The sequence below is a fragment of the Hesperophylax consimilis genome, chromosome 8 (genome assembly GCF_061612785.1).
Source record: "Hesperophylax consimilis isolate HC1 chromosome 8, BYU_Hcon_1.0, whole genome shotgun sequence".
Taxonomy (NCBI): Eukaryota; Metazoa; Arthropoda; class Insecta; order Trichoptera; family Limnephilidae; genus Hesperophylax; species Hesperophylax consimilis.
In genome coordinates, this window is record NC_142843.1 from 40,212,292 (window position 1) to 40,225,847 (window position 13,556).

General features: G+C 38.4%; 1 protein-coding gene across 2 annotated transcripts; it reads left to right on the forward strand.

Annotated features, from left to right (window-relative positions):
* The first annotated feature begins 51 nt into the window (after positions 1-51).
* slv (sugar transporter SWEET1) lies at positions 52-7,719 on the forward strand. 2 transcript variants are annotated; one of them, XM_089634660.1, is made up of 5 exons: positions 52-160; positions 387-464; positions 638-864; positions 1,648-1,823; positions 4,586-7,719. In XM_089634660.1, the coding sequence occupies exons 2-5, from the start codon at positions 406-408 to the stop codon at positions 4,697-4,699; spliced, it is 576 nt and encodes a 191-aa protein (XP_089490786.1). In that variant the 5' UTR covers positions 52-160; positions 387-405; the 3' UTR covers positions 4,700-7,719. The 2 variants fall into 2 exon arrangements, with proteins under 2 accessions (XP_089490786.1, XP_089490785.1); XM_089634659.1 differs by having other exon boundaries at positions 58-287; positions 4,586-7,717.
* Positions 7,720-13,556: the final 5,837 nt, after the last annotated feature.

Sequence of the window (13,556 nt, forward strand, 5' to 3'; positions counted from 1 at the left end):
AATATTTTGCGCAATCTACCAAAAAAAATAAAACATCAACTGTCAAAATATGAAAATAACACTGAGTCGAATGGTCGAGATAACACGTATTCAAATTAAAACAAGAACTCGACTCCGAATTTCCGATGTTCTCACTGTTCAAGGCCTGCTTAGTATTTTAGTAATAATTGTGCAGTTATAGCTCATATCAATATGTCTAATATATTTTCTGAAAATTTGCGAGAATGGAAAGAGACCGTCGGCGATCTCGCTGTCATAGTCACCCTACTGCAGTTTTTATCTGGATCGTAATAATATTAACCTTACATGTCTTTAAACATAATTAAATTAGGATAATAATCTATGAGCGAAAATTCAATGTTTTTAATTTTTAAATATATTTTCAGAATTGTATGCTTGCGATATATGAAAACATATTCTACTGGTGACTCTTCAGGGTTCTCATTTGTGTGCGGATTTTTTTCGTAAGTCTTGGAAGCTGCTTTTATTGTTATCAGTACGATTGGTCTCTTCAATAACATGACTCAATAATTATCCTCAATAGAGCTTATCTGAAGTACCTGTTCATCGTATTATGACCTTGATCTTCCTTTCAACTTAATTTATGCATTGATGTAATAAAGCTTTATTTTTACAGGTGTAATCTGTGGCTAAAATATGGGTTACTAAAACATGACGATCTTGTAATCTTAGTAAATTTGGTCGGAGCATTCCTTTTCTTTGTATATGTATGCATATATTTCCGGTATGTGGCCCACAAGTCAACTATTGTTTATCAATTTTTGTCAATTTGCCTCTTGCTGTGTGTATTTCACGTATACATCGCATTTGAAGCAAGTCCTCTTGTCGCCCTCAATCGAACTGGTAAGTTCCTGGATTTATTTGGATTCTTATTTATTTATTAACACCCTTTCTAGGGGTTACACATGACTAGCAAAAATTATACATAACTAAACTGCCTCAGTAACAATCTTTTGTATTTGTTAAGTGATAACTTGAGGATGTCCACTGACTCAGTATAGTTATTTCCCTCTGTAAGAATTCTGGGAAATGAGGAATACTCTAGACTCTAGGCTCTAGGATCTAGGCTCTGTAGGCCCTAGGCCCTAGGCTCTAGGCTCTATAGGCCCTAGGCCCTGGGCTCTAGGCACTAGGCTCTTGGCCCTAGGCTCTAGGCCCTACTCTAGGCCCTAGGCTTTAGGTTGGTTGGTGATTACTTTGATAAATAATATTTGGATGATTTGTTTTATTGTGTAGCTTCATTTTTATAAAAAATAATCTCAAGGGCGATGTACTAGGTATTATCAGCCCCTTGGCAATTGGGCACCCGGAGCCGACAGCTTCAATTTTCGCCTGCATAGGGCCGGCCCTGTATTCGCCCATAGTAAAATACCGTAGTCAACATTCATGCTCTCTCCCACATTAAATAAACTTTATTGTAAGACAATAATGTTTAAAATGAAACAAATAATGCATTCATCTTATCCATATTTGCCTAATTTTTATAGTTCTCTTATTGTGAAACATCACGTCACTTGCATTGAGCTTGTACTTGTATCTTTCAAGTTGTGTAGATATTCTTCAATGGGAAATCCAACTTAGTGTACGCAAATGTATTGATATGTAATGCGTAATTTAATTTTGTAGGTTTTATAAGTTGCGTGGTAACATTGATATTCATTGCCTCTCCGCTGACCATGCTGTTCCATGTGATACGAGTGCGCAGTACGGAAACACTGCCATTCCCCATCATCTTGACGTCCTTCTTCGTGTCCGCCCTATGGTACATCTACGGTTCTATCATTGAGGATGCATTCATGGAGGTAAATATATCTCTCCGGCCTAGAATGGTGACAGAAACCTTACTTTACTTTATTAACCATTAATTTATTTATCAAACACTTACAATCAATAATGCCAGTTATTTAACATTAAGTGTGAATACATAAAGATAATACATTGAGTACTTAAAGTTATAGGTTGAAGTTAAAAGTTTATTTCTAAAAACATGAAATTATACTCGTAAAAGATAGTTTAATAGTATATTTCGACCATAAAAAAAATGCTATTCCCTAGCTTTATCTGGACTGAAGCAAAAGGAGTAATGAATTCTGGCGAACTAGTAATAAATCACGCCCTTTCTGCGTGGCAACAGATATGCGTCTACACCAGTGGCGGCCAGCTAATATGTGCTCCCGAGCGCCGAACAACCAACGAGATTTCCGACATGGCTAATCACAATACGAAACTCTGTTCGGTTATAGTATCTCATTCAAAAGGTACCTACTTATTAAGCGCGCTTAACTTGCAGACCGACTTGTGCCTATCTTCGTAGCAGTTCGTTTTCGATTGCGATCCAAAATTTAACTGCTTTGTCGCATATTCTGTTGAACAGTCGAAAGCGTGGGTACATACCAATGCATACTATTCTTTGCAAATAATACCATATAAAGGACGGCGTTCGGGGTTTTACCACCACATCAGAAGGAACGGTTTATTCAGAAGAAAATTAAATTAAAACGCGTATGTTTGATATTATTGTCGAAATCGTGGTTTCAATTTACCATCTGCTATTTTTCAGCGAATGTTCCGCTTCTTCGATACAAGCATACAGGATAAAACTTGTCATTAAGAGATGAGTGAGAGTCAGATTACTTATTATCAGTTCAGTCAGTACTCGCCGTTGCCGGGCATTGTCTGTTGCAATTGAAACTTTTCTTACTCTGCGAAAGTTTTGAAGTTTAATTTGCAGGTTATATCGATCTTGTATATCAATTATTAATAAGGCATATCAATTGCAGGTTATACTAATTTATGATTACTTTGTGTTTGTTCAACGTATAAATTAGGAATGAGTTTGAATGTGGAATACATTAAGAACAATAGGTCGAGATTTGAAAAAAAAGTGATAATAAAAAATGCCGGTTCACCTAAACCTGAACTGATAATAAAACAAGAGTGCAAATCTGGATCGAAGAAGTTTACTCGATCATTTAACAAAACAATGTATAACAAAGCTTCGTGGCTCTGTGGATGTGATCAATTGAATAGTTTATTTTGTTTTCCGTATTTAATTTACGATGTTGATTCAGTTTGGACAATCAGCGGTGTTTCTGATGTAACTCACCTTTCTGATAAAATCAAAAAACATAATTCTTGTCATTTACATTTACAAAAAATTTTGGGCTTAAAGGTTTTAGGAAAAGTTGACATAAGAATGCAATTGGATTCAGTCTACCGTGCCTAAGTTAAACACCATAATGAGCTAGTTAATAAAAATCGATACAGGTCAAATTTCCCACAACATGATTACAATGTGAAGCTTAAAACATATGACTTCCTAAATAAAGTTCAGTTAAAAGGTGAACTCTGTGCAATTTACGCCCGCGACGATTTTTCAAAAGCTAACGGCGCTTTATCAATTTTACAACTTTTTTATAGTACTTGTTTATTAGAAGACTTTTCCGAGACTGTGAAATTACTAAAACGTGTGTTCACCATTCATGACCTTTGGGATGACCTCAGTTGAAAGCTAAAGATGTTTCTCAACGTTAAAAAGAATAAAATCATTTAAACACGTTGAGCCCGGACAGACTGAACGTAATATCAGTGTTAAGCATTGAAAAAAGGTTTATTCAGTCTATGCCTGATTTCAACACGAGAATCATAGAGGTCTTCGCTAAACAAAATGAGCGGAGAAAAGAACTTCTTTATTAATACGTATGTACTTTTATTTAATTTATTTTCTGACTTAATGTTGTAATCCGGTGAACCCCCACATATTTTGACCACCGGCCGCCACTGGTCTACACACCTTGTTTTGTTTGCGGTCTAGCTATAATTATGTGCATTTAAAATCTTTCTTACCCACAGGCCAGAACACCATTCTTCATTCTTTCAATAACATTTCATTATTGTGAAATTAAATTAAACTAAATTTACCAACAAAAGGATTGAGTTTATTAAATTAAAGAAAAATGCTAGAACCTGCAGACAAGCTGCCTCGTGGTAGCTTTGCGTGACTAATTTTTTGTTATTTTTAAAATTCAAGTAATATCAATGTTTTATAGTAAAAACAATAACTACATAAATTTGTTTTAAATCATTAATTTTGACCGAGTTTTGACAATTATCGTGATTTGTTATCGGTTTTTGGGGTATTATACATCCTTCTTTAGCCAACGTTTCACGCTGCTTTCAGAGCACACCTAATTACGGAGGCAATTGAAATCCATAAAACCACATTAATATGAAAAGAGACAACGGGGCTAGGCTTAGTTCTTAGTAGCCCGTACTTGACAGCTACACCAAACCTAAACACCAGTCCTTAGGATTGGAGTGTACAACACGGTATCGCATCTACATAAGCACACACTACAACACGGTATCGCATCTACATAAGCACACACTCCAACACAATCTACAATTACACATCTGCCCTGATGATGGCCACTGCAAAGCTGTCCGAAAGAGGTAGTGCAACACGACATAATACCCCAAAAATAAATCACGATAGTACTTTTAGTCGTGAAAATCTCAAACCAAATCTGAGTGTTAACAAGTTTTGTTTTATTTTATTTTTCAGTTTCCGAATGCCCTCGGTGCCGTACTGTCGGCTTTCCAGCTTTCATTATTCGTATTCTGCCCGAGTTCCAGCGCCTCTTTGCCACAATATAATAAATTGAGACAAGTTATCTAAAACTAATTCCAATTTTATTATAATATTACTGTATGCTGTATAATAAGTTTTTAACGATAATTATTCTTAAGACATTTATAATTAACTTTAAATGGCCAAAATTTTGAAAGAATCTCATTAGTAGATTATACATAGTTAGCAAATCAGATTAACTTACTTGATGAAAGCTGTCGAAATATTTACCCATTTTACGCCCAAGATTTAGTACCAACTTATGTTGAGGTTTTTGATGGCCTCCGTTGGCCGACTATGAATCTGGAGGTCGCGGGTTAAAATCCCAGCGTGCGCACATACATTTTATTGAATTACTACTTGTTGTTACACAATTAATTAATTTAAAATAATATATTATAGTATATTTTCAGCACATTCCAGAGTGGAAGATACTCTTAGTATCGCCCTGATGAAAAGCAATCATTCAGATTTGAAACATTGATTAAATGGCTTTAGCCGTGTTTGGTTAACAGATCTGAATAGTCATGTACCTTCTCTGTCCCATATCCTTCCCCTCCTCACTACCTTGAGCCTGGTACATCCTTACCACAGTTAGGGATGTCGTATTCTCACTGGCTCCAGAACTGACTCCTCGGTCGCAGTTGGGACTCTTGTGTGGTACAGTAGAACCCCTTTAATTTGAACCCCGATAATTCGAAAAAACGCGTAATTCGAAATTTTTGCCAAAAAAATTTAAACAGAAATTTTTTTCATACAAAATGGTTTTTGTATGAATATACTTCAAATATATGCATTTAAAAGGCCGGCCGCGACGAAAATCTGCCGAGAAAATTCGATTTACGCGGAAATATATCGTATTTTTACGAATTTATTATAAATATCTGACTTTAAAGGGTCGGCCACGACGAAAATCGGCCGCGAAATCTCGATTTACGCTTAAATATATTGCATTTTTACGAGTTTATTTCAAATATCTGAGTTTCAAAGATCCAGTGCGACGGAAATCGGCTCCGAATTTTCAATTTAAGCGGAAATATATCGTATTTTTGCTAAATTTACTTTGAATATCTCAGTTAAAAGATCCGTCGCTACGGAAATCGGCCGCAAAAATTTCGATTCACGCGGAAATATGACGTATTTTTACGAAATTTACTTAAAATATCTGAATTTAAAGGATCGTCCACTACCGAAATCGGCCGCAAAATTTCGGTTTACGAATAAATATATCGTATTTTTCGAATATCCGAGTTTAAAGGACCGGTCGCGACGTTAATCGGCCGCGAAAATTTGATTTACGCAGAAATGTGTGGTATTTTTATGAATTTGCTTAGAATAACTGAACTTGAAGGGCCAATCGCGACGGAAATCGGGTGCAAAAATTCGATTTAAACGGGAATAATTGGTATCAATACGAGTTTACTCCAAAGATACCAACCGAATTTGAAGGGGCGGCCGAAGAACTCGATTTTCGCCGTCTTTTTTTTTTTTTGTTCATAAAATTTCGAATTACGTGGGAATTCGTTAATTCGAAATTTGATTTTTGATGTCCGCTGGATTTCGAATTAACGAGGTTCTACTGTATTCACATAAAAAAGACAAAATAGTCATAATACCAAAAAAAGAGTATCAGAAGATGGAAGAATGTGACGATTGAAGAGCAGATATTTGTGCTGCAATCCCTGCAGCGAGTGTATTATCTAGTTGTGAATATTTCCGTAAATCTTGCTTTTAACGAATAATCGGTACGCATAAGTTTTTTCACATGAAAGATGTTAGTGTTAAGCGCGTGCATGAATTGTATATGAGAAGGAGCCATTGGCAGTGGTGTGATAAAAATCTGGTAACGGCAATGAATAAATAACATTTTTAATTATGACATTGTTTTCGGCATGACTGCAGTTTTCTAGTGATGTCTCTACAAAGCATTTAATAGTGGTGAGAAATTCTTTGCTGTGATATAAAAAGAAGTCTACAGGAAGAAGAGATTGCTATGAAATCTGGTTTAATCCCCATTAATTTATTAAATAGGATTGTGCCAATGTACTAAATTTTAAACCAAAAATGGCAAGTTATAAATTATTTTTGTTTCAAAATTTTATTTTTCATCCTTTTGTAAATTCAAGTTAAATGGTCTAATCCAGTGATTCCTAATTAGTTTTTGCTGAGTACCCCTTCGAGAATGAGCCCAAATTCGCTTACCCCTTGTAGCCAAAATGATCGTACCGAAGTGTCCATACAATGCATGCTATGGGGGTACGCGTACCACTAGTTGGGAACCATTGTGTTTTTGTATTTTCTCAGTATAATTGTTTGTACTTAGATATACTGAGATTTGTTGCATTTCATCACATTTATCCTGTCAGATTTAATTATTTTACTCAATGTTTCTTCTCAATGTACTTAATAATATACCTATTATTAATCTATGTATTAATATTTCATTATCTTATCTTTCTCTTTTGTAGCCTATGTAGTTACATAATAGTTAATAAATTATCATTATTGTGAAGAAATTATTATTATAATAATCTTCAGGAATCAGTAGTACAAAAAAAAGTTTGCCATCAAGATAACAAATATTTAAGTACATACTTAGAACTTACATAAGGGCATTCTAAAATGTACATGTGTGTAATCTCTCAATAATATTAATTCATGAATTTCCCGAGATAAAAGACTTGGGGGGCGGGGGACGAGCTCAGAACATTTTCCTATCCAGATAATTGAGCACTACCCCTGCTGATTATAATGTTACCAGTATCTCCAGTGATAATTTACATGAATGTAAAATGATATGGAATGAAAAAAATTGACATTTAGTCAAATTATTATTTCACCTTGTGTATGTATGTTCATAATTATTATTCTACCTTATAATATGTGTATTGTTTGATTGACGAGGACTAAATTATATAAATTGTTAAATAATAAAGAATTTTAATATGCGTGCTATGATTGTAATTTTTACACCTTTTCACAAGTGTGTCAAGATCATAATAAGAATTAAGTAATGCTAAATGTTAAAAGACGGTCAAATGAGCAAATGGACTTCTGCACTTAACTTCTTGTGCGCCAGCTGATTTTCGTAATAAATTACTTGTTTTTTTTTGCAAAATGATGTTTTGTAAATTATACCGATGTGTTTATATATTTATAAAAATAGTTTATAATCTACCGTAAGAGTTTCCCCAGAATAGCTAGTTATATTCAGACAAATAATTTTTTTTCAAATAATAATGATAGCGCAAATAGTGCTGAAAGTGATACTTTACTAGGCCCAAGGACAAACAAATAAATGCTGTTGATTCTTAGCATTCAAAAAGTTTTATATAAAAGATTATAAAAACGCTTTTGCCACGAAATCTTTTTGAATTTTATGAAATCTAAACCTTTAAATTGCATCGAACGTAGATCTCAACAAAAAGTTCTGAATTATCTAGTGAGTTTGTCAATAACCCAGAATTGTGTTAACCCCTACAGTGCAGCTGGCTACAATTGCAGTCCAGTGTAATTTTGACTACCTTGAGGTCCACTGCAGTTACTGCAGAGTATGTCGTGTAGAGCTATGTTTTAGAAGTTTTGAATGTATTTCTTTACTGTTCCAAAGTAAAAAAAGTTGATATTGTAGAAGCGTCAATTTTTTCAATTATAATTTTCAATATTATATTTGCTTTGAGATATTTACTAAATATCACCTGTCTCATAGGGATTAAAATCACCTCCAAAAGCACTTTTAATTGTTGATTGCCCCACAAGCAACTTAAATCGCCCAAACACATAGTTGGCAATTTTGCCCACGATGGGATCCACCGATCTACTAACTACTTACTTACTACAAACTTAACATCTTTACAGCGGCGAGTAGCAGGCGTCCCCGGTACGGGCCAAAACTGTTGGTAAATTTTGCCAACATTCGCGGCCTGCACACAAATTTAAATTCCGTCCATCACCATCTTTTGTCCCAACCTTCTTTTCCTATCCGAAACTCAGATAGCCGAGCCGCCAGACTCCTCCTATCTGGACTGCCCGGGCTTTACCCTCGCAAGCAAATTCCGACTGAAAGGAGGAGTCTGCCTCTATAGTCGAGCTGACGTCAACTGTGTGCGACTATTGAGTCTGGAAAACTCCAGATTCGACGTAATGTGGGTGCGCGTCAATCTTGCCAGTACGGCAAGATTCTACGCATGTCTATACCGCTCACCGAACCATAGCGAATCAGACACTTCCGAGCTCTTCAAACATTTGAGCGATACTATTGATGATCTCTTGCCCCGCTACCCTTCGGCCGAGTTTGTTGTTCTGGGGGACTTCAACGTTCATAACGAACCATGGTTGAAGTTCTCAGGCCCAACGGACTCGGCTGGCCGACAGGCGGAATCCTTTGCCATTTGCTACGGATTAGAGCAATTGGTTCAGGAGCCTACAAGGGTTCCTGATGTCCAGACTCACCGCTCCAATCTGTTAGACCTATTCTTAACTACTGTGCCACACGGTTATAAGATTGACGTCACAGCGCCTCTGGGATCATCTGACCACTGCCTAGTGACGACATCAATCCCCGTTAGCCTCAGACCAACCAATGAGAGGCTGAGGAGAAAAGTGTGGCACTATAGGTCAGCAGATTGGTTCGGTATGCGGGCCCATTTCAATGCTTTTCCGTGGTCAGCTGTTTGTTTTCGGACTTCGGACCCTTCAAGATGTGCCCAGGAGATTGGTGAAGTCATCAATTCGGCGATGGATGGCTTCATACAATCGACTACTAAAGAAACTGGTGTGGGCTCAAAGCCGTGGTTCAGTCGACAATGCTCCGAAGCAGTTCGACGAAAAAACGCGGCTTACCGAGCCTACAACACATCTCGAACGCCCGAAAGCAGATCAGCATACAACAAATCGGCAAAGGAATGCAAGAGAATCATCAATAGGTCAAAATTCGAACACGACCTGCAGATCAGCAAAAAGCTGGCTGCCTGCCCGCATGGCAGCAGAGCATTCTGGTCGCTTGCGGGCTCAATAGGTCGAAATTTTTGCAAACCCAGTTTGCCACCTCTTACCAGACCTGACGGCTCACTAGCAAACACCGCCACCGAAAAGGCAAACCTTTTAGGGAAAATGTTTGCGGAAAACTCGACCCTCGACGACGGGGGTGCTGTTCCGCCGTCGGTTCCTCACTGCGGCTTCTATATGAAAAAGCTGAGGATCCGGCATCGGGATGTACTCCACGTCATACGGGGGCTCGATGTTAACAAAGCTAGTGGACCTGATGGAATACCTGCCCTGGTATTGCAGAGGTGTGCTGCGGAAATAGTTCCAGTTTTGACAAAGCTCTTCAAAATGTCCCTGAAGTGTGGCACTGTGCCCTCTGGTTGGAAAAAAGCGGTAATTCACCCTATTCCCAAGAAAGGTGACCGCTCCAACCCGGCCAACTACCGCCCCATAGCGATCACATCAGTTCTGTCCAAAGTGATGGAACGTGTGATCAACGACAAACTGCTCACATACCTCGAGAAGAACAAAATTATCAACGACCGTCAATACGGATTCCGGCGGAACCGCTCGTGCGGTGATCTTCTCGCGTATGTGACGCATGTTTGGGGGCGGTGCCTGGAACGTCACGGTGAGACCCAAACGGTCGCACTAGACATATCACATATCCAAGGCCTTTGACCGGGTCTGGCACCGAGGACTTGTCAACAAATTGCATTCTTACGGACTTCCCGCATCCCTGTGTACGTGGATTGCTGACTTTTTAAGGGATAGGTCGATTCAGGCGGTTGCTGAAGGTTTCACCTCTTCCTCGCACTCCATAAATGCTGGCGTCCCACAGGGATCGGTTCTGTCTCCGACTTTGTTTTTGTTGCACATCAATGACCTTTTGACATGTGCACCGATTCATTGTTACGCGGATGACAGTACAGTTCATGATAGCTTTTTGTTTGACAAGCCCCCAAAGGGCACACAAACTCCAACGGCTCGGAGGGCTTTGAAGCAGAGAATGGACGGTTATCTCGAGAGTATTTCCTCCTGGGGTAAAAATAATCTCGTCGAATTTAATGTTTCAAAGACCCAATCCTGTCTGATTACGTCTAAAAGGGATCCAAATGATAATCTAGTCTCCTTCAACGGAAGCAATCTTCCGAACAGGCCTTCCATTGATATGCTTGGTGTAACTATAAGTGACCAGCTCAGGTACGGGGGCTCCATCGAAGCTAGAGTAAAGTTAGCCTCTCAGAAGCTGGGCGTACTGTACAGGGCCCGCAGATACTTTAATAGTACACAACTGCTCACCCTGTACAAATCGCAAGTGCGCCCTACTGTCGAATTTGGCAGCCATCTCTGGTCTGGAGCCCCAAAATACCTGAAAAAAACCCTTGACTCTGTGCAGAAACGGGCGGTCCGTTTGATAGATTCCCCAATCTTAACAAACGGACTGCAATCTTTAGAGCACAGGCGTCAGGTAGGTATGCTGTCCTTGTTCTATCGGTATTACAATGGAAGATGCTCTGAGGAACTAGCGTCATTGATCCCTTCGGCACCGGTGCGTAGTCGGGATACACGCCAAACGCGCGCCCAACATTTGTACACAGTTGACACTTGTCACATGAGAACGGGTCGCTTCTATGATTCGTTCTTAAGTTCAACAGCTCGGCTGTGGAACGAACTGCCGGCCTCTGTGTTTCCTCCCTCCTACAACATGGGACTCTTCAAGACCCATGTTCACTCCTTCCTCTCCACAAAAAGACCCTCCACACAGCATCCCCAAAGATGACATAGGCCCTGAGGGAAATTATTTTCTTCAGGGCCTCCTGTGTGGAGTAAATATAAAAAAAAAAAAAAAAAACTTACAACGACACTTGTGCCCCAGTCGTCTATGTACGAAAGTAAGCTCCAGTTGTAATTCCTGCCAGGTCATTATTTGAGCTATCTTCTAGTACAAGATTCCCGCAGAAGAGCAAGCGGGCACAGAAACATGTTTTACTATACCACTGAAACAGCATCGGGCGGTATCGAGACAGCCCGACCTAGCCAAAACGGTGACATGAGCGAAACAGATTACACTCTTAACGTCAAATCACGTGTTAGAGCAGTGCAGATATATAACTCATCCTGTGCATTATCGAAGCGCCTTGACGGCGAGTTTTTTGAGAATTTTGCAACACTTTGATCGCGTCTTCGTAATTTAAATGTGTCTGGAATGTATTTCCTTAGAAATACTAATGTATAATGTTAGCGCTACGACATTTACACATTGGAACTTGTTCGGTGAATTCAAACCAGTATTATTTAACAATTGTTTTACAAATATAACTTGAAGAATGAATTGCAGTAGGTAATTTGCTCCACCTAAATAACACACTAGCTACATTTTAAAAGTGAAATGCAGTGCTGGCAATTTCAGTCAAGGGCCGCCTCTGGTCACAGCCCAAGTCAAAGCGTTGAGAGCAGGAAGTAATGAAGAAGATGTATTATCAGGGTGGCCACAGACCTGGAAAACCGGGAAAACCGGGAATTATCAGGGAATTTTACCGAACCGGGAATTATCAGGGAAATGTCAGGGAATTTTAAAATATTCTTAAAATATCAGGGAATTCCAACAATAAAACGAAATTCGTTATTTACGATTTGTGAAGTCCCAAAGTTGTGTTTTATTACTTTTACTTGCGGCCTGTGTAACAAAAGATATGCCTACAAAGACAAACTAAATAAGTAGGTATTTTTTATTATTATTTTCGTAAATAGCCCTTGCAACACAATCATGTCGTAAACCACCCGCCTTGATTTTTACCCTATACTATGTAGGTGCGAAATCTGTAAAGAAAAAGCTAGCAAAGTTACAACAAAGTGTCAAAAGGGTCGGACACCCAGTACGGTCGTAATAAAATTTAAAGATCATCATTATCAACATTTTTACAAAGTATCAATACAGTAGAACCTTGTTAATTCGAAATCCACGGGACATCAAAAATCAAATTTCGAATTAAGGAATTCCCACGTAATTCGAATTTTTATGAAAAAAAAAATAGGCCGAAAATCGATTTTCTCGGCCGCCTCTTCAAATCCGGGTGGTATTTTAGTTGTAAATTCGTATTAATACCAATTATTTCTTTATTTTCGCGGCCGATTACCGTAGCGGCGGGCCCTTTAAATTCAGATATTCGCAATAAATTCGTAAAAATGCTATATATTTACGCGTAAATCGAGATTTCGCTGCCGATTTCGGTCGCGGCCTACCATTTAAATTGAGATATTCGTAAAAATACGATATATTTCCGCGTAAATCGAGATTTCGCGGTAATTTTCCGTCGTAGCCGGCACATTATTTCAAATATCTGAATTTAAATTCGTAAAAATACGATATATTTCCGCGTTAAACGAGAATTCGCGGCCGTATTCCGTCGCGGCCAGCTCTTAAAATTCAGATTCGAAAAAAATTCGCAAAAATACGATATATTTCCGTGTAAATCGAGAATGCGCGGCCGATTTCGGTCGCGGCCTACCCTTTAAATTGAGATATTCGTAAAAATACGATATATTTCCGCGTAAATCGAGATTTCGCGGTAATTTTCCGTCGCAGCCGGCACATTATTTCAAATATCTGAATTTAAATTCGTAAAAATACGATATATTTCCGCGTTAAACGAGAATTCGCGGCCGTATTCCGTCGCGGCCAGCTCTTAAAATTCAGATTCGAAAAAAATTCTCAAAAATACGATATATTTCCGTGTAAATCAAGAATGCGCGGCCGATTTCCGTCGCGGCCGACCCTTTAAATTAAGATATTTCATGTAAATTCGTAAAAATATGAAATATTTCCGCGTAAATCGAATTTTATCGGCAGTTTTTCGTCGCGGCCGGCCTTTTAAGTTCAGATATTTGAAGTAAATTCGTAAAAATATGTCATATT

Coding starts and splice junctions, on each gene's coding strand:
- slv (XM_089634659.1), top strand. CDS start 193: ATGTCTAATATATTTTCTGAAAATTTGCGAGAATGGAAAGAGACCGTC. Junction 288..386: donor CTGCAGTTTTTATCTGGATC/GTAATAATATTA, acceptor ATATATTTTCAG/AATTGTATGCTTGCGATATA. Junction 465..637: donor TTTGTGTGCGGATTTTTTTC/GTAAGTCTTGGA, acceptor TTATTTTTACAG/GTGTAATCTGTGGCTAAAAT.